This window comes from Buteo buteo, chromosome 32, assembly GCF_964188355.1.
Source record: "Buteo buteo chromosome 32, bButBut1.hap1.1, whole genome shotgun sequence".
Lineage (NCBI taxonomy): Eukaryota > Metazoa > Chordata > Aves > Accipitriformes > Accipitridae > Buteo > Buteo buteo.
This window is the reverse complement of record NC_134202.1, coordinates 211,134-232,339: the sequence shown is the minus strand read 5'-3', so window position 1 is coordinate 232,339 and position 21,206 is coordinate 211,134. Positions and strand designations below refer to the sequence as shown.

At 71.6% G+C, this 21,206-nt stretch overlaps 2 protein-coding genes across 2 annotated transcripts; one reads left to right on the top strand and one right to left on the bottom strand.

Annotated features, from left to right (window-relative positions):
* Positions 1-103: 103 nt before the first annotated feature.
* LOC142026156 (uncharacterized) lies at positions 104-17,724 on the bottom strand. The gene is given in 35 exon segments (XM_075019001.1): positions 104-338; positions 753-802; positions 1,288-1,420; positions 1,500-1,603; positions 1,680-1,759; positions 2,144-2,294; positions 2,384-2,501; positions 2,754-2,851; positions 3,983-4,120; positions 4,546-4,563; positions 4,566-4,630; positions 4,632-4,644; positions 4,905-5,060; positions 5,604-5,741; positions 6,138-6,274; positions 6,702-6,797; positions 7,302-7,475; positions 8,476-8,659; positions 8,985-9,216; positions 9,950-10,162; positions 10,273-10,322; positions 10,420-10,555; positions 11,446-11,537; positions 11,634-11,710; positions 11,781-11,931; positions 12,041-12,152; positions 12,400-12,608; positions 14,023-14,112; positions 14,195-14,341; positions 14,429-14,567; positions 15,175-15,311; positions 15,409-15,504; positions 16,013-16,186; positions 16,944-17,129; positions 17,244-17,724. Coding segments are annotated over 35 exon segments (4,722 nt in total). The 3' UTR covers positions 104-191.
* Positions 17,725-18,344: 620 nt separating this feature from the next.
* On the top strand, positions 18,345-20,957 carry ZBTB12 (zinc finger and BTB domain containing 12). The gene has a single exon (XM_075019189.1). The coding sequence runs from the start codon at positions 18,864-18,866 to the stop codon at positions 20,070-20,072; it is 1,209 nt and encodes a 402-aa protein (XP_074875290.1). The 5' UTR covers positions 18,345-18,863; the 3' UTR covers positions 20,073-20,957.
* The last annotated feature ends 249 nt before the right edge of the window (positions 20,958-21,206 follow it).

The following is a 21,206-nucleotide window of genomic DNA, read 5'->3' as shown; positions in this document are numbered from 1 at the left end:
CCCCCGACGACCCCCCCCGGACACCCACCCCTGGACCCCCCCCCCACGTCGTCCCCTGGCACAGTGGGGGGGGCAGCTCAGGTGCCCCCGTCACCCCCCTGTCCCCCCACACCCCTCCCTATCCCACAGCCAGAGGCTGCCTCGTGCCCCCCCCCCCCCCCCCGCCACGTGTCACGACATGTCACGACGTGTCAGGGGAGGAAACCCAGGTCCTCGTCCTGCAGCTGCCCCCGCAGCCAGGGCAGCACCTCGAAGATGTTGATGTGGAAATCCCGGGCGAAGGCGGGGGCGCGGGGCTGGCGGCAGACGTCCAGCACCCCCCAACTGATCACCCCCACCTGGGGGGGGGCACGGGGAGGGGTCACCCCGCGTCCAGCACCCCCAGCTGATCACCCCCACTCCCAGTATCCCCAGTGACGCGCACCCTGGTATTTCCAGTGTCGTCCCCCCCAGTAACCCCAGTGCCCCCCACTATCCCCTGTGCCCTTCTGGTACCTCTAGCCCCCCCCCCCCTCCAGTAACCACAGTCCTCCCCAGTATTTCCAGTGTCCCCCCCCCGTAACCCCAGTGCCCCCCAGTATCCCCTGTGCCCTTTTGGTATTTCTAGCCCCCCCCCCCCCAGTAACCACAGTCCTCCCCAGTATTTCCAGTGTCCCCCCCCAGTATCCCCCATCCTCTCTAGCATTTCCAGGCCCCCCCCCCCAGTATCCCCAGTCCTCCCCAGCGCCCCCCCCCCCAGTATCCCCACTGACCTGGAAGTAGCGCTTCCCCCAAGTGACAACAACGGGACCCCCAGAGTCACCTGTTGGGGGGGGGGGGGGCAGTGTGAATGGGAGGGCACTGGGATATACTGGGATGGACGGGGGTGCCCTCTGCTGCTGGGGGGGGTACTGGGATGTACTGGGACATACTGGGATGGTATTCAAGGACACTGGGGCGTGCTGGGATGGCACTAAGGGTTACGGGGAGGTGCTGGGATGGCGCTAAAAGGCAGTGGGGCAAACTGGGATGGCACCAGTATAGTGTTAGGGGATACTGGGATTTATTGGGATGGCAGTAAGAGTTACTGGGATGTACTGGGATAGCGTTTAGGAACAGTGAAACTTCCTGGGATGGCCCGGAGAGATACAGAGCTATAGCAAGAAGCACTGGGACAGCACTGGGGGGCCACTGGGTTGTACTGGGATGCCGTCAGCAGGGCAGCGAGGCGTACGGGGGGCACCAGAGGTGCACTAGGATGTACTGGGACGTACTGGGGGGCACTAGGATGTACTGGGGGGCACTGACCGCGGCAGGCGTTGGGGTCGACGTAGGGCTCGGTGCCGCCGGAGCAGAGGAACCGGGGGGTGACGACGTCCTCCAGCGCCAAGACCTTGGCGTAGGGGGGGGCGCGGAGCGCGTCGGCCTCGCAGGGACCCCGCTGCGGACAGGGGCGTCAGGACGGGCGGGGGGGGGGACGGATGGACGCGGAGGGGGGGGGGACGGGACGGGGACCCCACCTGCTCTCCCAGCTTGAGGTGGATGGGGCGTCGCTGCAGCTCCGAGGGGCCGCGGGGGGAGACGAAAAAGGCGTCGAGGTTCTTCTCGGGGAGCAGCAAGCGGCCTGGGGGGGTGATGGGGGGGGTCAGGGGTATGGGGGGGGCGCTTGGTGGGGGGAGGCAGGTGGGGGGGCGGCTCACGGTGCTCATCGCAGGTGCTCTGGTCCGGCGGCAGCCGCAGCGCCCGGGAAGCGCCTTCGGTGCAGGGCAGGCAGAGGGGGCTGGGGGGGACGGGGGGGGGGGGTCAGACCCCCCCCCGTGCCCTGTGGATCCCCTCCCCGCCCCACAGATCTCCCCCACAGCCCCCCGCTGTCCCACGGATCCCCTCTCCGACCCACAGACTCCCCTCTGCCCCACGGACATACCCCCCCCCGCTGCAGAGACCCCCCCCCAGCCCCACAGATCCCCCCCACTCTGCCCCACGGACTCCCCACTACCCCACAGCCCCCCCCCAACCCATGGACACCCCCCCTCTCCCCCACGGATCCCCCCCACTCTACCCCACGGACTCCCCACTACCCCACAGCCCCCCCGCCCCCCAACCCACGGACCCCCCCCTCTGCCCCACAGCCCCCCTGCTGCCCCAGGGACCCCCGTCCCCTCACCGCGTGGCGGGGCTGGGGGCCACGGCGGTCTCCAGCCGCACCAAGGCCACGTCGTAGTCGTAGAATTCGGGGACCCCCCGGTCCCGCCGGCCCCCCAGGTCGTACTGGGGGTGCAGGAAGAGCCGCGCCACCTTCCGCTGCACCCGCGGCCCTGCGCGACGGGGACGGGCTCGGAGGGGACCCCCGGTGCCGGGGGGGGACACCCCCCCCCCAATAAGGGACCCCCTTCACCCCACGCACCCACTTCCACGGTGACCCACGGCGCCTGGTCGTCCACGTGGAAGCAGTGAGCCGCCGTCAGCGCGAAGTAGGGGGACACCAGGGACCCCTGGCAGCGCTCCTGACCCTTCTCGGGGCGCTGGGGACACGGGGGGGGGGTGTCACGGGGGGGGGGGGGTCACCCCGACCCCACGTGTGTCCCCACGCCCCTCACCGTGGCAGCGCCACGTCCCCACCCGTGTCTCCCCCCCCCCACGCGTGTCTCCCCCCCCCACGCGTGTCTCCCCCCATTTGTCCCCCGTCCCCACCCGTGTCTCCCCCCCCCCTATTTGCGTGTGTGTCCCCCACGCGTGTCTCCCCCCCCCCCCCCATTTGTCCCCCCCCCACTCACAGTGACGATGATGGTGACGTGCCAGGGGTTCCTCTCCCGGTCGCTGGCGCTCTGGAATTCGTAGGTGAGGCCGCAGAGCCCCATGGTCTCGCTCTCGTCTGGGGGGGGGGGAGTCCAGTTTGGGGGGGGGGGCACTGAGACTTGGGGGGGGGCACGGGGAGGGGGACCCTGCAGGGGCTCAAGGGGGACTCAGGGGAATGTCTTGGGGGGGGTGTTGGGGTCCCCAGGGATGTTGGGGTTACCTGGGGGGTCCCAGGGGGTGTTTTTGGGGGGGGGGGGGCCCTCACCGATCATATGGTGGATGCCGTTGGGGGGTGTTGGGGGTCCCAGGGGGTGTTTGGGGGGGGGGGTCTCACCAATCATGTGGTGGAAGGCCATGGGGGGGGGTTTTGGGGGGCCATGGGGGGTGTTGGGGGTCCCCGGGGGTGTTGGGGGGGGGTCTCACCAATCATATGGTGGAAGGCCATGGGGGGGTTTTTTGGGGGGGGCTCACCGATCATGGGGTGGATGCCATTGGGGGGTGTTGGGGGTCCCCGGGGGTGTTTGGGGGGGGGGGGGTCTCACCAATCATATGGTGGATGCCATTGGGGGGTGTTGGGGGTCCCAAGGGGTGTTTTTTGGGGGGCCCTCACCGATCATGCGGTGGAAGGCCATGGGGGGTGTTGGGGGTCCCCGGGGGTGTTTGGGGGGGGGGGTCTCACCAATCATATGGTGGATGCCATTGGGGGGTGTTGGGGGTCCCAAGGGGTGTTTTTTGGGGGGCCCTCACCGATCATGCGGTGGAAGGCCATGGGGGGTGTTGGGGGTCCCCGGGGGTGTTTGGGGGGGGGGTCTCACCAATCATATGGTGGATGCCATTGGGGGGTGTTGGGGGTCCCAAGGGGTGTTTTTTGGGGGGCCCTCACCGATCATGCGGTGGAAGGCCATGGGGGGGTGTTGGGGGTCCCAGGGGGTGTTTGGGGGGGGGCCCCTCACCGATCATGCGGTGGATGCCATTGGGGGGTGTTGGGGGTCCCAGGGGGTGTTTTTTGGGGGGGCCCTCACCAATCATATGGTGGAAGGCCATGGGAGGGTTTTTTGGGGGGGCCTCACCAATCATGCGGTGGATGCCATTGGGGGGTGTTGGTGGTCCCAAGGGGTGTTTTTTGGGGGGCCCTCACCGATCATGCGGTGGAAGGCCATGGGGGGTGTTGGGGGTCCCAGGGGGTGTTTTTTGGGGGGGCCCTCACCGATCATGCGGTGGAAGGCCTCCTGCAGGTCAGGCAGCCCCCGCAGCAGGAAGACGTGCTGCTCCCCGTCCTTGTGCGAGGCCAGCGCGTTCAGCGTCTCCACGTGCACCAGCGACCCCACCCCGAACGCGTACACGTCTGACGGGGTGGGGAGGGGGCGTCAGTGGGGGTCCCAACACCCCAACCCCCCCCCAGACCTCACTAGGGCTCTGCAGCCCCCCCAAAACCTCCCCAGCCCCCTGCAGTCCCCACGATCCCCCCCAAATCCCACCTGCTCCCCCAAACTTCCCCGAGGCCCCCCCCAAACCTCACTAGGGCTCTGCAGCCCCCCCAAAACCTCCCCAGCCCCCTGCAGCCCCCTCAATCCCCCCCAAAGCCGCCTGCCCCCCCAAACTTCCCCACGGCCCCCCCCCCAAACCCCCAGCCCCATGCATCACCCCCCCAAGCTCCCCCAGCCCCCCCAGACTGCCCCAAACTCCCCCGTCCACCCCCAGCCCCACAGCCCCACTGACAGCCCCCAAGCCCCCATTCTGCCCCCCAGCCCCCCAATTCCCGTCCCCCACCCAAAAAGTCCTCCCGTCGTTGCGGGGGTCCCGGCCGATGCTCAGCAGCTCCCGGATCTGGTGGATGACGGGGACCGGGGACCCCCATGTTCACCCGGCCTGGGGGGGAGCACGGGGAGGGGGTCACAGAGGGGCTGGGGGGGGGTCTCACGGGGGGGGGCAGGGGGGGCCTGAGGGGGATTTGGGGTCTGGGGGGGGAAATCCCACAGGGATCTTGGGGGGGGCTTTTGTGGTCTGGGCATCCCAAAGGGGATGGCTGGGGGTTTTGGGGTCCACGGGGGAAATTTGGGGTCCCGAGAGAGTGCGGGGGCTTTGGGGAGCATTTGGGGGTTCCCAAGGGGGGGGGGGGGGGGTCCCACCGTCGGTCATGAGGATGAGGACGTGGCGGGTGCTGTTGGTGACGGGGGGGGGCTGCAGCCCCCCCCGCAGCTGCTCTGCCCGCTCCTGCTGCACCAGCAGCTCGTAGACGGCCTTGAGGGCGGCGTGGGGGTTCGTCCCCGGCTTCTGCGCGTGGGCTGGGGGCACGGGGGGGGGTCACGGCACCCCACAGAGCCCCCCCAGACCACTATAGCCTCCCACAGCACCCCCAGGACCCCACAGCAGCCCGTGGCACCCTGTAGATCCCCACCAGCACCCCCAAAAAACCCAGAGACCCCCCCCCCAACCCCCTCAACACTCCATAGAGCCCCCCCAGCACCACATAGAGCCCCCCCAGACTTCCATAGTCCCCACCAGAAGCCCCCAGACCCACATAGCCCCCCCAAAGACCCCCATAGCCCCTCCCACGACCACCCGCAGACCCCACAGTCTCCCATAGCCCCCCATAAACCCCCCCCAGCACCCCCAAACCCCCTCCAACCCCCCCAGCACTCCATAGACCCCCCCCAGGACCCCTATAGCCCCCCCCAAATCCACCCAGACCTCCACAGTCCCCTACCAGAAGCCCCCAGACCCCCCATAGCCCCCCCCAGACCACCCCACAGTCTCCCATAGCCCCCCATTAAGCCCCTCAGGACCCCATCCCAGGACTCCCTCCCGAGCCCCCCCAGCCCCCCCACCTGCGAAGGGCAGCTCCGCCAGCATCTTGTCCACTGAGGCCCCGTCGGCCGCTGCGGCTCCATGGGGCTCAGCACCACCCGCGCCTCCGTCCCGAAGGTGACGATCCCGTAGTGGGGGGCTGCCCCATAGCTGGCGATCTGGGGGGGGGGGCGGGGGTGATGGGGGGGTCAGGGGAGACACGGGGGTTCGGGGGGACCTGGGGGGTCAGAGGTGGTGGGTGCCAGGGGAGTCTGAGGGAGGGATTTGGGGGGGTCTGGGGAGTCTAAGGGGGGATTTGGGGGGTCTGGAGAGTCTGAGGGGGAGATTTGGGGGGGTCTGGGGGGTCTGAGGGGGGATTTGGGGGGGGGCTGGGGAGTCCGAGGGGGAGATTTGGGGGGCTGGGGGGTCTGAGGGGGGATTTGGGGGGGTCTGGGGAGTCTGAGGGGGGATTTGGGGGGTCTGGGGAGTCTGAGGGGGAGATTGGGGGGGTCTGGGGAGTCTGAGGGGGGATTTGGGGGTCTGGGGAGTCTGAGGGGGGGGTCTGGGGGTGCCACCTTCTCCACCAGCTCCCTGAGGGCGTTCCGGGCATCCCCGAAATCCTCGGGGCCGATGCTCTGGGACGCATCCAGCACCAGGTAAATGTTCAGGGCGGCTCCGGGGCTCAGGCGGATCCGACGCTTTTCCGTGGGGCCTGGGGGGGGGGGGGGGGGGGCAGGGGCAGGGGCACGCTGCGACCCACCGCAACCCACTGCGACCCCCCCCAAGCCCCACAGGGACCCGCGGAGCCCCCCCCCAAAAACCCCACTGGGACCCACAGCACCGCATGGCCACCCCCACCGAGCCCCTCTGGACCCACAGAGCCCCACGGGGACCCCCCAGCCCCAGCCCCTGACCCACGGCGACCCTCGGACCCCCATGACTCCCTGTGCCCCCCACAGACACCCCATGGCCCCCGATATCCAAATACCCCCATAGCTCCCCAGCCCCATGGCCCCCCAACCCCCCATAGCCCCCCCTCAGCCCCCCCTAGACCGTCATAGCCCCCCAGTGCCCCCCCTCAGCCCCCCTAGACCCTCATGGCCCCCCTTCCGCCCCCCCCAGGCCCCCCTTGTCCCCACCCCTGGTGTCGTTGGCCTCGGCCACCTCCACGGTCTGGGCGAGGGAGGCCAGGAAGGAGGCAGCCACGTCCTCGGGGGTGTCGAAGGAGTTGGGGTCTGGGGGGGGGGGGGGGGGCACCGGGTCACCCCCCCGCTCCTGACCCCAACCCCACCCCACACGAGACCCCCCCCACACACAGCCTCTGCCCCAAAAGGGTACTCCCCCCCGACTAAGGGACCCCATAACCCTCATAGGGCCCCCCATATCCCATAGACCCCCCCCTACCCCAAGGGCCTCCGGGACCCTGCACCCCCTGGGCACCCTTCCCCACCCCCCAGGACCCCCCCAGAGCCCATCCCCGTGGCACCAGGGCTCCAGATCCACAACCCCCCCTGATCCCCAGCCCCTCACCACGGCGTTCAGCCTTCAGCCCCCCCCCGTACCCCACAACCCCCTCCAGGACCCCCCAGGACCCCCCCCGAGCCCATCCCCGTGGCATCGAGGCTCCAGATCCGCAACCCCCCCTGATCCCCAGCCCCTCACCGTGGCGTTCAGCCTTCAGCCCCCCCCGTACCCCACAACCCCCTCCACGCCCCCCCACGCCCCCCCCGGCCCCTCACCGCGGCAGCGGGGCTCGGTGCCGCTCCAGACGCCCCCCTCCAGGCAGCGTCGCTCGGCCGAGCCCACCAGCTGCAGCCCGGGCCGGCAGCGGTACCGGACCCGACCCTCCACCCCGTACCCCGACCCCTCCTTGGTGGCCCCCGGTGGGACCCCCGGGGCCGGGCAGGCCCCCGCTGCGGGCAGGCGTCAGGGTGTGACGTGGGGGGGGGGGGACACGCGGGGGGGGAGACACGCGGGGATGCTCAGGGATGCGGGGAGACGCGGGGGGCCGCGAGGGTGCGCAGGGGACGTGGGGACACTTGGGGGGACATGGGTGTGGGGGGCAGGGGGACATTTGGGGGGCGCAGGGGGGTGGGGGAGATGGGGACAGGGGGGACACGGGACACTTGGGGGGCACAGGGGGATGGGGACGGGGGAGATGGGGACGTGGGGGGGGACACGGGGACACTTGGGGCGCACAGGGGGATGGGGACGGGGGAGATGGGGACGTGGGGGGGGACACGGGGACACTTGGGGCGCACAGGGGGATGGGGACGGGGGAGATGGGGACGTGGGGGGGGACACGGGGGGATGGGGATGGGGGAGATGGGGACGTGGGGGGGGACACGGGGACACTTGGGGGGCACAGGGGGTGGGGGAGACAGGGACGGGGGGACACGGGGGGACACGGGGACACTTGGGGGGCACAGGGGGATGGGGACGGGGGAGATGGGGACGTGGGAGGGGACACGGGGGGATGGGGACGGGGGAGGATGGGGACGTGGGGGGGGACACGGGGACACTTGGGGGGCACAGGGGGATGGGGACGGGGGAGATGGGACGTGGGGGGGGACACGGGGACACTTGGGGGGCACAGGGGGATGGGGACGGGGGAGATGGGGATGTGGGGGGGACACGGGGGGATGGGGACGGGGGAGATGGGGACGTGGGAGGGGACACGGGGGGATGGGGACGGGGGAGATGGGGACGTGGGGGGGGACACGGAGGACGTGGGTCGTGGGGATATGGGGGGCAATGGGGCAGGAGATGTGGGGACAAGGCGGGGGGGGGGATGCTCAGGGGCGAGGGGACGCGTGGGGGACACCCGGGATGCCCAGGAGAAGTTGGGGGGGCCCGGGGCGGACCGAGGGACAGGCAGACACGGGCGCCCCCCCCCGCCCTGCGCCCCCTCACCGCCATCGTCGCAGACGGGGGTGGCCCCCCCCAGCGCCCCCGGGGCCGCAGACGCGGACGTGGGGTCCCCGCAGCGTGAAGCCCCCGAAACAGCCGAACTCCAGGCGGGAGCCGGGGGCGTGACGCCCCCCCCGCGGCCAGAACCAGCCGTGCTCGAACTCCAGCGGCGCCGGGCACCAGACGGCTGGGGGGGGGCACCGGTGAGCCCCATTGCGCCCCCCCCCCCAACACCCCCCAGGGACCCCCTGACCCTGTGACCCCCAGAGACCCCCAGAACCTCCCGGGACCCCCCAGCCCCCAGAGCCCCCCTGGCCCAAACTACCCCCCCGGAACCCTCAATGACACCCTGGGAGCCCCCCCGGTCCCGAGAAAACACCCTGACCCCCCCCCCCCCCAGCCCGACAGAGGCTTCCAACCCCACCCCGACCCCCGTGTCCCCCCAAGGACCCCCAATAACCTCCCCCGTGACCCTCCCTGTCCCCCCAAGGACCCCCCCCCCCGCGACCCACCTTGGCAGCGGGGGGTGACCCCCCTGGCAGGGGGTCCCAGGTCCCCTCGGGGCTGCAGCGCCGGAGGCCGGTGGGGAGGGGGGTGCTGCCGGGGGGGCAACGGTAGCGCAGCCCCTCCCCCCCCGCCACCAGCTCCCCCCAGCCCCCCTCGATCGGCACCAGCGCCGGGTCGCAGCGGGGGGGTCGGGGGGCAACGTGGGGGGGGTCCCCGGGGTGGCCGCCGCGGGGCTGCCTGGGGGGTGGGGGACACCGTCAGCGGGGGGGGCGAGGGGGTCTGCGGGGCGGCCGGGGCGGGGGGGGGGGGGGGGCCGGGGGGGCACCGACCATCGGCGGGGGCCAAGAGGAGCAGGAGGGTGAGGAAGGGTCCCCGCCATGGCCGTGGGTCCGAGCCCGTCCGTCCGTCCGTCCGCGGCCTCTGTGGGGCCGACGGGGCCGGGGGGGGGTTGTGAAATACCGGCCCCCCCCCCCCCCCCGCGGCCTACGGGAAGTGACAGGTTGGGGGGGTGGGGGGGGTGCCGGGGCTGCCCCGCACCCCGGGGTTCCCAGCCGCCCCCCACCCCGGCCCTACAGGGGACCCAGGCGTCGGGGAGCAGCCCCCCCTCCCCCCAGACACCCCCCCCCCCCCCGGGGGTCCGGCCCCCCTGCCCCCCCCCCTCGGGGTAACGAGGCCTCATTAACAGCAGCTGCCGCTAACGAGGGTCCCACCCTGAACTCCTGGATCCCCTGCTCCGACCCCCCCATAAGGGACCCAGATGTTCGGGGAGGGGGGGGCAGAGCAGGATTTCCCCCCCCCCCCCCAGAAGACCCAGGCACCTGGGTGCACCTCCCCACCCCCCCCCCGCCGGCACCCAGCCAAGCCATGGGGGGGGGGGACACGACCCCCCTGCCGGGAAGAGGCGGCACCGCGACACCCTGGAAGGAAGCTCACGGCGGGGGGGGGGGCACAGGCTTTATTGGGGGGGGGGGGGGGGGGTCACGACCAGGGCCGGCGTTAGCGCAGGGGGGCGAAGGCGAGGACCCCCCCCAGGTGCCGGCGTAGCCACGGCTGGACGCGGAAGAGGCTGATGTAGAAATCGCGGGGTCGGTGTCGGGGGGGGCCGGGGCTCGAAGCGGGACCCCCCCGGCCGTGCGCCGTCCCCCCGGCACGGGTCGAAGGTGCCCCAGCTCACCACCCCCACCTGTGGGGCAGGCGTGGACCCAGGTCTCGGGGCACGGGGGGGTCCCGGCCTCCCAGCCTGGGGGGTCCCGGCCCCGGGGCCCCCCGGGTTGGGCCCCCCCCCCCCCTCACCTGAATGAAGCGGTGCCTCCTCTCCAGGAACAGGGACCCGCCGGACTCCCCTGGGGGAGGCAGAGCGGGGGGGGGGGGGTGGGAAGGTGCCAGGACCCCCCCCCCCAGACCCCCCCCCCCCAGCACCCCCCCATCGCCCCCACTCACCTTTGCAGGTGGCGGCCTCGGGGGGGCCCCCGCTCTCCTGCCCCGAGCAGAGGAACCGATCGGTCACCACCTCCCCCAGCGCCGCTTCGGCGTAGGGGGTCCCCGGCTGCGTCGCCCCCGAAGCGCAGGCGGCCCACTGCGGGGGGGGGGGGGGACACCCCGGAACGCCTGGGTCACCCCCCGGCACGCCGGGGTCCCCCCCAAATGCCGAGGTCCCCCTGAACCCCGGGGTCCCCCCCAAACGCCTGGGTCCCCCCCAAATGCCGGGGTCCCCCCCCGACTCCCAGGTCTCCCTGAACCCCTGGGTCCCCCCCAAATGCCGGGGATCCCCAAATGCCTGGGTCTCCCCTCGACTCCCAGGTCTCCCTGAACCCCTGGGTCCCCCCCAGCTGCCTGGGTTCCCCCCAAAACCCCAGGATCCCCCCCAAATGCTGGGGTCCCCCCCCAGACTCCCAGGTCTCCCTGAACCCCTGGGTGCCCCCAAATGCCTGGGTCCCCCCGAACGCCAGGATCCCCCCCCAAATGCCGGGGTCCCCCCTCGACTCCCAGGTCTCCCTGAACCCCTGGGTCTCCCCAAATGCTGGGGTCCCCCCCAAACGCCAGGATCCCCCCAAATTCCGGGGTCCCCCCCCGACTCCCAGGTCTCCCTGAACCCCTGGGTGCCCCCCAAATTCCGGGGTCCCCCCCAAACGCCTGGGTCCCCCCAGCTGCCTGGGCTCCCCCCAAAACCCCAGGATCCCCCCCAAATTCCGGGGTCCCCCCCCGACTCCCAGGTCTCCCTGAACCCCTGGGTCCCCCCCAAATGCCTGGGTCTCCCCCAGACACCTGGGTCCCCCCCAAATGCCGGGGTCCCCCCCAGACTCCCAGGTCTCCCTGAACCCCTGGGTCCCCCCAAATGCCGGGGTCCCCCCCGACTCCCAGGTCTCCCTGAACCCCTGGGTCCCCCAAATGCTGGGGTCCCCCCCAAACGCCAGGATCCCCCCCAAATGCCGGGTTCCCCCCCCCCCAGGACGCCGGGGTCCTCACCGCCTCCTGTCTCTTGATCTGCACCCCCATCCTCTGCGGGTCCAGGGAGACGAACTCAGCCGGGACCCGGGGCCGGCCCAGCAGCTCGGCCTCTGGGGGGGCAGGCAGGGGGGCAGGCTCAGCACCCCGGATGCCTGGGTACCCCCCCCGACGCCTGGGTGTCCCCCCCCGGGCACCGGGGTCCCCACCTTGCTCCTCGCAGGTCATCCCCGGTGGTTTCCTCATCGCCCGGTTGGCGTCTTCGGTGCAGGGGATGCAGACGCGCCTGGGGGAGAAGGGGGGGGTCAGGGTGCCCCTGGGGACCCCCCCCGTGCCCCCTCCACCCCCCCGCTCACCTGGGGGTCCCGCGGGTCCCCACCTCCCGCTCCAGCTCCACCAGGGCCACGTCGTAATCGTAAAATTCGGGGATCCCCCGGGACACCCCAGCACGGACGTCGAAGTTCTCGTGGAGCACCCAGCGCTGGAGGGGCACGAGCTCCCCCTCCCCTGCCCCCCCCCCCCCCAAACTCCCCCATCAGCCAAACGCCAGGGTCCCCCCGGTGCGGGGGGGTGAGGGGTGGGCAGGGGAGTGGGGGACACCCCCCGAGCATCCTACCCAGGTCGGCGGTCCAGGCGTGGGGCGCAGGGCCCCCCAGGAAGCAGTGTGCCGCCGTCAGCACCCAGCGGCCCCCCACCAGGGACCCCGCGCAGCGCTGCTCCCGCCCTGCCTACGGCACCACCGTCAGCACCCACGGGTGACGGGGACCCCCCCGAGCTGGGGGTGGGGGGTCCCCGGACACCTGGGTCCCCTGGGAGGGGGTTTGGGGGAGGAGGGGGGCCCAGATGCCTGGGTCGCCAGTGGGATGTGGGACCCCCCCAAACATCTGGGTCCCTAGTGGGCATTGGGGTGCAAGACCCCTCCCAGACGCCTGGGTCCCCAGTGGGATGTGGGTCCCCCCGCAGTGGGGGTCTCACCCTCAGGATGACGTGCCAGGGGGGCCGGGAGGCTCCGGCGGGGACGATGACGCCGCAGAGGTCCCCAAGGGTGGTGGCCACCAGCGCCGCCTCCAGCGCCTGCCGCAGCGCCGCCGCGTCCGCCAGCTTGAAGGCGTGGGTCTGCGAGGCCACCGCCGCCAGCTCCGCCACGTCCACCTCCAGCGCCCCCACCCCAAAGGCGTAGATGTCTGGGGCGGGGGGATGAGGGGGGCTCAGGGGGGCATGGGAGGGGTCTGGGGGCAGCTGGAACTGGGCTCGGGGTGTCAAAAATGGGGTTGGGGGCACCTGTTAGGGGCTCGGGGGGTATCTGAGGTGGGTTTGGGGCACCCAAAATGGGTCTGGGGCACCTAAAAGGGGGTTTGGGTCATCTCAGTGGGGCTTGAGGCACCTAGAACAGGGCTTGGGACACCTCAACAGGGCTTGGGGCACCTAGAACAGGGCTTGGGGCACCTAGAGCAGGGCTTGGGGCATTTCAAAAGGGGTTGGAGGCACCTAAAAGGGGGCTTGGGGGCACCTCGATGGGTGTTTGGGGTGTCAGGACGGATTTGGGGGCACCGAGGGGGGGTTGGAGGCACCTAAAGGTGTTCTGGGTGACCCAGAACATGGATGGCTCTGGGTGCCCAGAGCCGGCCCCACGTGGGCTGGGGTGGGGGCAAGGTCCGGCCCTGGGGACAGGGATGGGGCTGTGACCGTACGGGCAGGAGGGGCCCATCGGGGCCACCCCAGCAGTGGCGCAAGAGCAAACAGTGATGGGGGCAGACGGGGCCAAGGACACACGGAGCGGGGACCTGGTGGGGGTTGTGGGGAGCTGCATGGGGGCCCTTGGGGGGGTGCATTGGCCCCAAACCACCCTCAAGGTCCTCAAACCACTCCTGAAGTCCCCAAAACCATCTTCACGGTCCCAAAAGCCACCACTGAAGTTCTCAAACCACCCTCAAGATCCCCAACATCCTCTTTAATGTCCCCAAACCACCCTTGAGGTCTCCAAAACCATCTTTGAGGTCCCAAGAGCCACCATGATGTCCCCAAACCACCCTCGAGGTCTCCAAACTACACTCGAGGTCCCCAAAACCATCTTCAAGGTCCCCAAAAGCCACCACTGAAGTTCTTAAACCACCCTCAGGATCCCCAACATCCTCTTTAATGTCCCCAAACCACCCTTGAGGTCTCCAAAACCATCTTTGAGGTCCCAAGAGCCACCATGATGTCCCCAAACCACCCTCGAGGTCTCCAAACTACACTCGAGGTCCCCAAAACCATCTTCAAGGTCCCCAAAAGCCACCACTGAAGTTCTTAAACCACCCTCAGGATCCCCAACATCCTCTTTAATGTCCCCAAACCACCCTTGACGTCTCCAAAGCCACCCTCGAGATCCCCAAAACCATCTTCAAGGTCCCAAAAGCCACCACTGCAGTCATCAAACCACCCTCAAGATCCCCAACATCCTCTCTAACGTCCCCAAACCACCCTCAAGGTCCCCAAAACCATCTTCGAGGTCCCAAGAGCCACCATGAGGTCCCCAGCACCACCCTCGAAGTCCCCAAAGCCACCCTTCATGTCCCCAAGATCCCCCCAAGGCCCCCGTCCCCCCGCAGCACCCACCCAAGTAGTCCTCCCGGTCCGGCTTGATCTCCAGCACGTCCTCAATCTTAGCCACCACGTCCCGGGGGTGCCCCCCAACGTTGAACCTGCCTGTGGGGCAGCGAGAGGGGGGGTCACCCAGGTCTTCACCCCCTCCCCCGGGTGTCCCTGTCCCCCCACCCCAGGTCCCCACCGTCCGTCAGCAGGATGACGACATGGCGGACGTGCCGCCAGGAGTCGGGGTGGCCCATGCGCTCCGCCCGCGCCTTCTGGAAGAGGAGCATGTGGTAGACCTCCATCAGCGCCCCGCGGACGTTGGTGCCCGTCGCGTTGCCGTGGTCTATGGGGAGACGGAGACCCGCCAGGTCCCGGACACCAGGGTCCCTTCCCCGGATGCCGGGGTCCCTTCCCAGCCGCTGGGACGCACCGGTGAAGGTCATGTTCTCCAGGCGGTGCAGAACCTCGTCGGCGTCGGCCGACTCGTCCTCGGCCGTGGAGACAATGACCAGGGCCCGGCTGGCGAAGGAGATGACGGCAAAGCTCACGGCCACTTCGAAGCTGCTGAGCTGTGGTGGGGAGGGGGGTCAGGTCCCCACCACAGTCCCAGCCTGCTCCTCCATGGTCCCACCATGGTGTCCCCATGGTCCTGCCCTGCGTCCCTGTGGTCCTACCGAGGTTCCAGTTCATTCCTCTGTGGTCCCACCATGATCCCACCCAGGATCCATCACAGCTCCCCCACGGTCCTGCCGTGGTCCCAGCCTCTCTCACCGCGGTCTCCTCCATCCTTGGCGGTCCCACCCATCCCACTGTGGACCACCCCTGTCTCACCATAGTCCCACCATGCGGTTCCCATTCTCCCGCTACAGTTCTACCAAGGTCCCAGCCTGTTCCTCCCTGGTCCCACCGTGATCCCACCCGTGGCCCCACCACGGTTCCATCCACGATCCCACAACAGTCCCACGCATGGTCCTACCCATGGTCCCACCATGGTCCCACCATGACCCCACCCAAGGTCCCACCACGATCCCACCAACGATCCCACCACGGTTGTACCACAGTCCCTCCCCAGTCCCACCTCATCCCACCCCTGTGGTCCTAACCCACGGTTCCAGCCCATTCCCACCACGGTGTGTGTCCCCCACCCCCGTGTCCCCCCCCCACGCCATGTCCCACCCTGTCGACGATGGCGGCCCCGCACTCCTGGAAGAGGCGGAAGTTCTCCGAGCGGACGCTGCCGGAGGCGTCGAGGAGCAGGTAGACGTGGAGGGACCCCTCGCTGCTCAGCACGATGCGACGGCCCAGGGACGAGTCTGGGGGACACCCCCGCGTGTCACCCCTGCCTGGGGGGGGGGGGGGGCCGTGTCCATGTCCCCCCTCCCCAGACACCGGGGCCCCCCCCAGACCCACCGTTGTGGGGGCGGGCGCCCGCCAGCTCCAGGACGGAGGTGAGAGATGCCCCGAAGCCCTCGCTGACGTCCTCGGGGAGGTCGTAGGCGTAGGGGTCTGTGGGGGACACACACGGGGGGGACACGCACACGCGGGGACACACGTGTGGGGCTGCAGAGGGCTGGGGGGGCATGGGGGGGGAAGTGGGGGGACCCCAGGGGGACCAGGGGGCTGGGGGCGGCACAGGGGGACCTCGGGGGGTGGTTCTGGGGAGTCCAGGGACCTGGGAGGGGTCCGGGGGGGGCACAGTGGGTCAGAGGGGTCCCTGTGGGTCGCGGGGGGGGTCATTGGGGGTCCCGGGGGGGCCGCTGGGGTTCAGGGAGTCATTGGGGTCGGGGGGTCACAGGGGCCAGGGAGGGTCCCTGGGGGGGTCCTCGGGGTCACAAGGGTCAGGGGGTCCCTGGGGGGTGACGGGGGTTGTCGGGGGGGGGGTCTGCGGTGCCCACCCACACGCGTGGGGGGGGGGACGGGACGGGGACACACTCGGGGGAGGGGCCGCGGTACGGGGAGGGGGCGGAGTCAGGCGGGGGCGGGTTCCCCCGCGGCCACGCCCCCTGTCACTCACGGCGGCAGGAGGGCTCGGGGCCGGACCAGCGGCCCGTCTCCAGGCAACGGCGGTGGGCGGGGCCCAGCAGCATCAGCCCCGCCCCGCAGCGCACGTGCACCACCGCCCCCCGCTGCCGGCCCCGCCCCGTCGTCACCCCCCCGGCGGGGGCCGGGGCCGGGGGACAGTCACCCGCTGGGGGGGGGGGGGGAAGTATTAGGGGTGGGGGGGGCACCCCATGGGGACCCCCAACCCCACCCCAGCCCTATTGCCTCCCAGTAGGGACCCCCAACCCTCTTGCTACCCCCCCGACCCCTCACTCGGGGCTCTATAGGGACCCTTGAACCCACCCTCAGCCCACAGGGACCCCCAGCGCCCCCCAACCACCCGCACCCCCCGACCACAGGGACCCGAGACTCCCGGGGGGGGGGAGAGGATTTTTTGGGGGTCTGACAAGGGATTTTGGGAGCGATTTTGGGTCTTCCAGGGGATTTCGGGGACTCCCCAGGGTATCTGGGGGCGATTTGGGGGCCCCAAGAGGGATTTTGGGAAGGATTTGGGAGCTCCCAGGGTATCTGGAGGCACTCAGAGGGATTTGGGGGGGATTTGGGGTTCCCAGGGGGATTTGGGGGGCTGGTTTTGGGCTCCCAGGTGGATCTGGGGGAGAATTTGGGGCTCCCATGGAATTTTGGGGCCTCCCGGGGGGATTTGGGGGCTCCCGGGCGGATCTGGAGCGGGATTTGGGGTTCCCGGTGGGATAAGGGGGGGATTTGGGGTTCCCAAGGGGCTCGGGGGGGGGCGATTTGGGGGGCTCTCAGGAAGATTTAGTGGGGGATTTGGGGCTCCCAAGGGGATTCTGGGGGCTGATTTGGGGCTCCCAGGTGGATCCGGGGGGCGATCTTCCCCCCCCGGCCCCGGGCCGTTCGGGGGTCCCGGTGTCCCCGGCCCTCACCGCCGTCGTCGCAGACGGGGCTGGTGCCGCTCCAGAGGCCTCCGGGCCGGCAGCGCCTCCGGGCCGGACCCCGCAGCACGAACCCGTCGTCGCAGGCGAAGGCCAGAACGGCCCCGGGGGGGTGCGAGGGGCGGCGGGGCGAGAGCGTCCCCTGCGGGAACGACAGCGGCGACGGGCACCGCAACTCTGGGGAGGGCAAAGGGGACCCAGGCGTCCGGGGGGGGTCCACGGGGGACCCGGGCGCCCGGGGCGGGTCTCTCCCCCCCCCACCCCAAGGGGGTCCCCGCGGTCGCGGCGCACCTTTGCAGACGACGGGGGTCTCGTTCCCGGCGGGGGGGCAGCGGCCGGGGCGGTGGCGGGGGGGCGGGTGGGGATAGGTGCCCGGGGGGCAGCGGGACCCGGCGGGGGGGCAGGCGGTGGGGCGGGGGGGGCCGCTGCCAGCGGCGGCCGGGCCGGGCCGGGCCCCCCCGGCGAGGAGCAGGAGGGTCAGCACCCAGGGGACCATGGCCGGGACGGCGGGGACCCCCGGGGGGGGCGCCGGGAAAAGGGGAGGGGCGGGGCCTCTCCGGGTGACCCCGCCCCGGGGGGGGGCGGAACAGCATGCAAACCCGCCCCCCGGGGGCGGGGCCATATGGGAAAACCCCGCCCCCGGGGCGGAGACAGTGTGAGCGGAGACGCCCCCACCGGGGGCGGAGCCGCTTGGGTGGAAGCCCCGCCCCCGGGGCGGAACCAGCCCCCCGACCCTCCTCCGCCTCCGCTCGACATGGCGGCCCGTTGCCATGGGAACGGCCGGCGCCGCGCTGTCGCGGGCTGATGACGACAGGTGGGCGGGGCCGCGCTCCCAGAATGCCCCGGGGGAGGCGGGGAGGGGGTCGGCCCCCCCCCCCCGGCCGTGTCCCCCCGCATCCCACAATGCCCCGCGACGCGCCCCCTCCCCCGCCGCGGCCCCTTTAACGGCGCTGCCGCGCGCCGGCGGCGCTCGAGGCGGTAACGGCGCGCGCGGGGGGGGCGGCGGCCAATGGGGGCGCGGGAGGGGGGGGGGGGAAACCAATGGGGGCGCGGGGGGGCCCCGCGCGGGCCAATGGGGGGGGGCGGGCGGGGGACGGCGGGGGGCGCGCGGTGACGTCAGCGCGGCCTTGTCTCCCCAGGTGGAGCCACGTGACCCCCGGCGCCCCCTCCCAGCGCTCCCGGCGCCCCCGGTCCGTCCCGCGGTGCTCCCGGTGCCCCTGTGCTCCCAGCAGCCCCCCCCCACCCCCTCCCGTCGCTCCCCGTGCCCCGTCCCAGTGCTCCCGGTGATCCCTCCGGCTGCTCCCGGCCCCCTCGGTAACCCCTCCCCGTCCCCCCAGCTCTCCCTCCCGGTGCTCCCATTGTTCCCAGTCCTCCCAGCAGCCCTTCCCAGTGCTCCCAGTAACCCCTCCCAGTGCTCCCAGTCTCCTCAGGGGCCCCTCCCAGTGCTCCTCGTGTCCCCAGTAAGCTCTCCCATTGCTCCCAGCAACCCCCTCCCAGTGCTCCCGGTCCCCCCACTAACCTGTCTTATTGCTCCCAGTAACCCTCCCATTGCTCCCAGTTCCCCCAGTAATCCCCCCCAGTGCCCTCGGTGCCCCCATTCCCCCAGTGTTCCCTCCCCAGTGTTCCCAGTCCCTCCAGTAACACCTCCCGGTGCTCCCGGTAGCCCCACCCAGTGCCCCCGGTCCCCGAGTAACTCTTCCCAGCGACCCCATTCACCCCAGTAGCCCTTCCCAGTGCTCCCAGCCTCCCCCGTAACCCTCCCTTAGTCTTCCCGGTCCCCCCAGTAACACCTCCCAGTGCCCCCGGTAACCCCTCCCGTGCTCCCAGTCCCCCCGCTAACCCCTCCCAGAGCCCCCATTCCCCCAGTAACCCGCCCCAGCGCTCCCAGTCCCCGCCGGCGCCCCGGCCACCATGTCGTCGTGCGCGGAGGTGCTGCGTTTCCAGCTGCCGGGCCACGAGGCGGCCGCGCTGCGGAGCATGAACCGGCTACGGGCGGAGGAGCGCTTCTGCGACGTCACCATCGTGGCGCGGAGCCTGCGCTTCCGAGGCCACCGCGTCATCCTGGCCGCCTGCTCCCCCTTCCTCCGCGACCAGTTCCTCCTCAACCCGGCGGCCGAGCTCCGCGTCTCGCTGGCCCACAGCGCCCGCGTCCTGGCCGACCTCCTCCTCTCCTGCTACACCGGGGCCCTCGAGTTCGCCGGCCGCGACCTCGTTAACTACCTGACGGCCGCCAGCTACCTGCAGATGGAGCACGTGGTGGAGCGCTGCCGCGGCGCCCTCGCCCGCTTCATCCAGCCGCCCCCCCCCGCCGGGCAGCCCCCCCTGCGCCCCCCGCCGCCCCCCAAGCCCGAGGAGGAAGAGGAGGAGGAGGAGGAGGAGGACGCCGCACCAGACGTCTGCATCGTCAAGGTGGAGCCGGCGGCGGCGGCGGCGGTGGCGGCGGGGGCGCGGCGGCGGCGGGGACCCCGCGCGTGGCCGCAGGCGGCGGCGACGGCGGCGGCGGAGGGGCCGTCGGCCCCCCCCGAGCCCCCCCGGCCCCCGCCGCTGGGGGTGGTGAAGGCGTGTTACAGCCTGGCCGAGGACGCCGAAGGCGAGGGGCTCCTCATCTTCCCCGGCGGCGGCGGCGGCGGCAGCGGGGTGGCGGCGGAGGAGCCGGGCGGCGCCAACCCACCGGCGGCGGCGGCGGCATCGGCGGCGGCATCGTCGACGGCGGCGGCGGCCCCGGCGGCGGCCCCGGCGCGGTGCGGGAAGTGCGGCGAGGCCTTCCAGGGCGTGGAGAAGCTGGTGTTCCACATGCGGGCCCAGCACTTCGTCTTCATGTGCCCGCGGTGCGGGAAGCAGTTCAACCACAGCAGCAACCTCAACCGGCACATGAACGTCCACCGCGGCGTCAAGTCGCACGGCTGCGGCGTCTGCGGCAAGAGCTTCACCCAGAAGTCGACGCTGCACGACCACATGAACCTGCACAGCGGCGAGCGGCCGTACCGCTGCTCCTACTGCGACGTCCGCTTCGCCCACAAACCCGCCATCCGCCGGCACCTCAAGGAGCAGCACGGCAAGACCACCGCCGAGAACGTGCTGGAGGCCAGCGTGGCCGAGATCAACGTCCTCGTCCGCTGACGGGGCCGGGGGGGGCGGGTGGGGGGGACCCCCGGGGTCAGCTGCACCGGAGCGGGGCGGGGGGGGGTCTGCCCGGATGCCCGGGTCCCTCGGCGGATAACGGGGTGCACCCCGCCGGGACGCCGGCGTTCATCTGTGGATGAGGGGGGGTCGCCCCGCCGGGACGCCGGGGTTCCTCTGTGGATAAGGGGGGTGCGCGGCGCCCAGGCGCTGGGGTCCCCCCCAAGGACGATGGGTTTGTGGGACCCAGACGCCTGGGTCGTCCCGTCCCCCCCCGCTGCGGATAAGGGGGTGCACCCCACCTGGACGCCTGGGCCCCCCCCATGGATAAGGGGGGGGGTCTCCTCCAGCCAGACGCCTGGGTTCCCTCGTAGATAAGGGGGGGGCTCTGCCCGGATGTGTGGGTCCCCCCACGGACACCCCACTCGGACACCCAGCTCGCCCCACGGATAAAGGGGGGTCGCCCTGACCGGACGCCATCGTACCCCCCCCCCCCGACCCCAGATGCTGGGTTTGCTGGTCTCGGACGCCGGGGTCCCTCGGTGGATGTTGGGGTCCAGCCCCCCCCTCAAAGCCGGGCTTTGTTTCCCCCCCTCCCCACCCCGGACACCTGGGTCCACTCTTGGGGGGGGGGGTGTCACGGGGGTGTCCCCCCCCAGATGCTGGGGTTCTCCCTGTAGCTTGTAGGAAAGGTCATGTGGGGTCACCCTGAGACCTGGGTCGTGTGTCCCCCCCCGGATGCCGGGCCCCCCCCCCCGGACGCCTGGGTTCCCCTTTAGCTTGTAGTGATGGGGGGGGAAGGAGATTTGAGGGGGGGGGCTGCCCAGATGCCTGGGTCCCCACCCGGATGCCTGGGTTCTCTGTAGTGTAGGGGGGGGAAGGAGTGGGGGGGGATTGGAGGGGGGGGGCCCCGGGTGCCTGGGTCCCCTTTGGAGGGGGGGGGGGGGCTGGGGGGTAGGGGGTTAGAGTTGGGGGCAGGGGGGGGCCCGAATGCCTGGGTCCCCCCTGGGGGGGGGGGGCAATGGGGGATAGCGAGGGTAGGGGTTAGAGTGGAGGAGGGGGGGGGCTACGTGGATGCTGGGGTCCCCTTTTGGGGGGGGGTCCCCTCCCCCACCGCCACTCTTAGAGACTTTT

What these genes read in the sequence shown, in the direction of transcription:
- ZBTB12 (XM_075019189.1), top strand. Translation starts at nt 18,864, where the DNA reads ATGTCGTCGTGCGCGGAGGTGCTGCGTTTCCAGCTGCCGGGCCACGAG.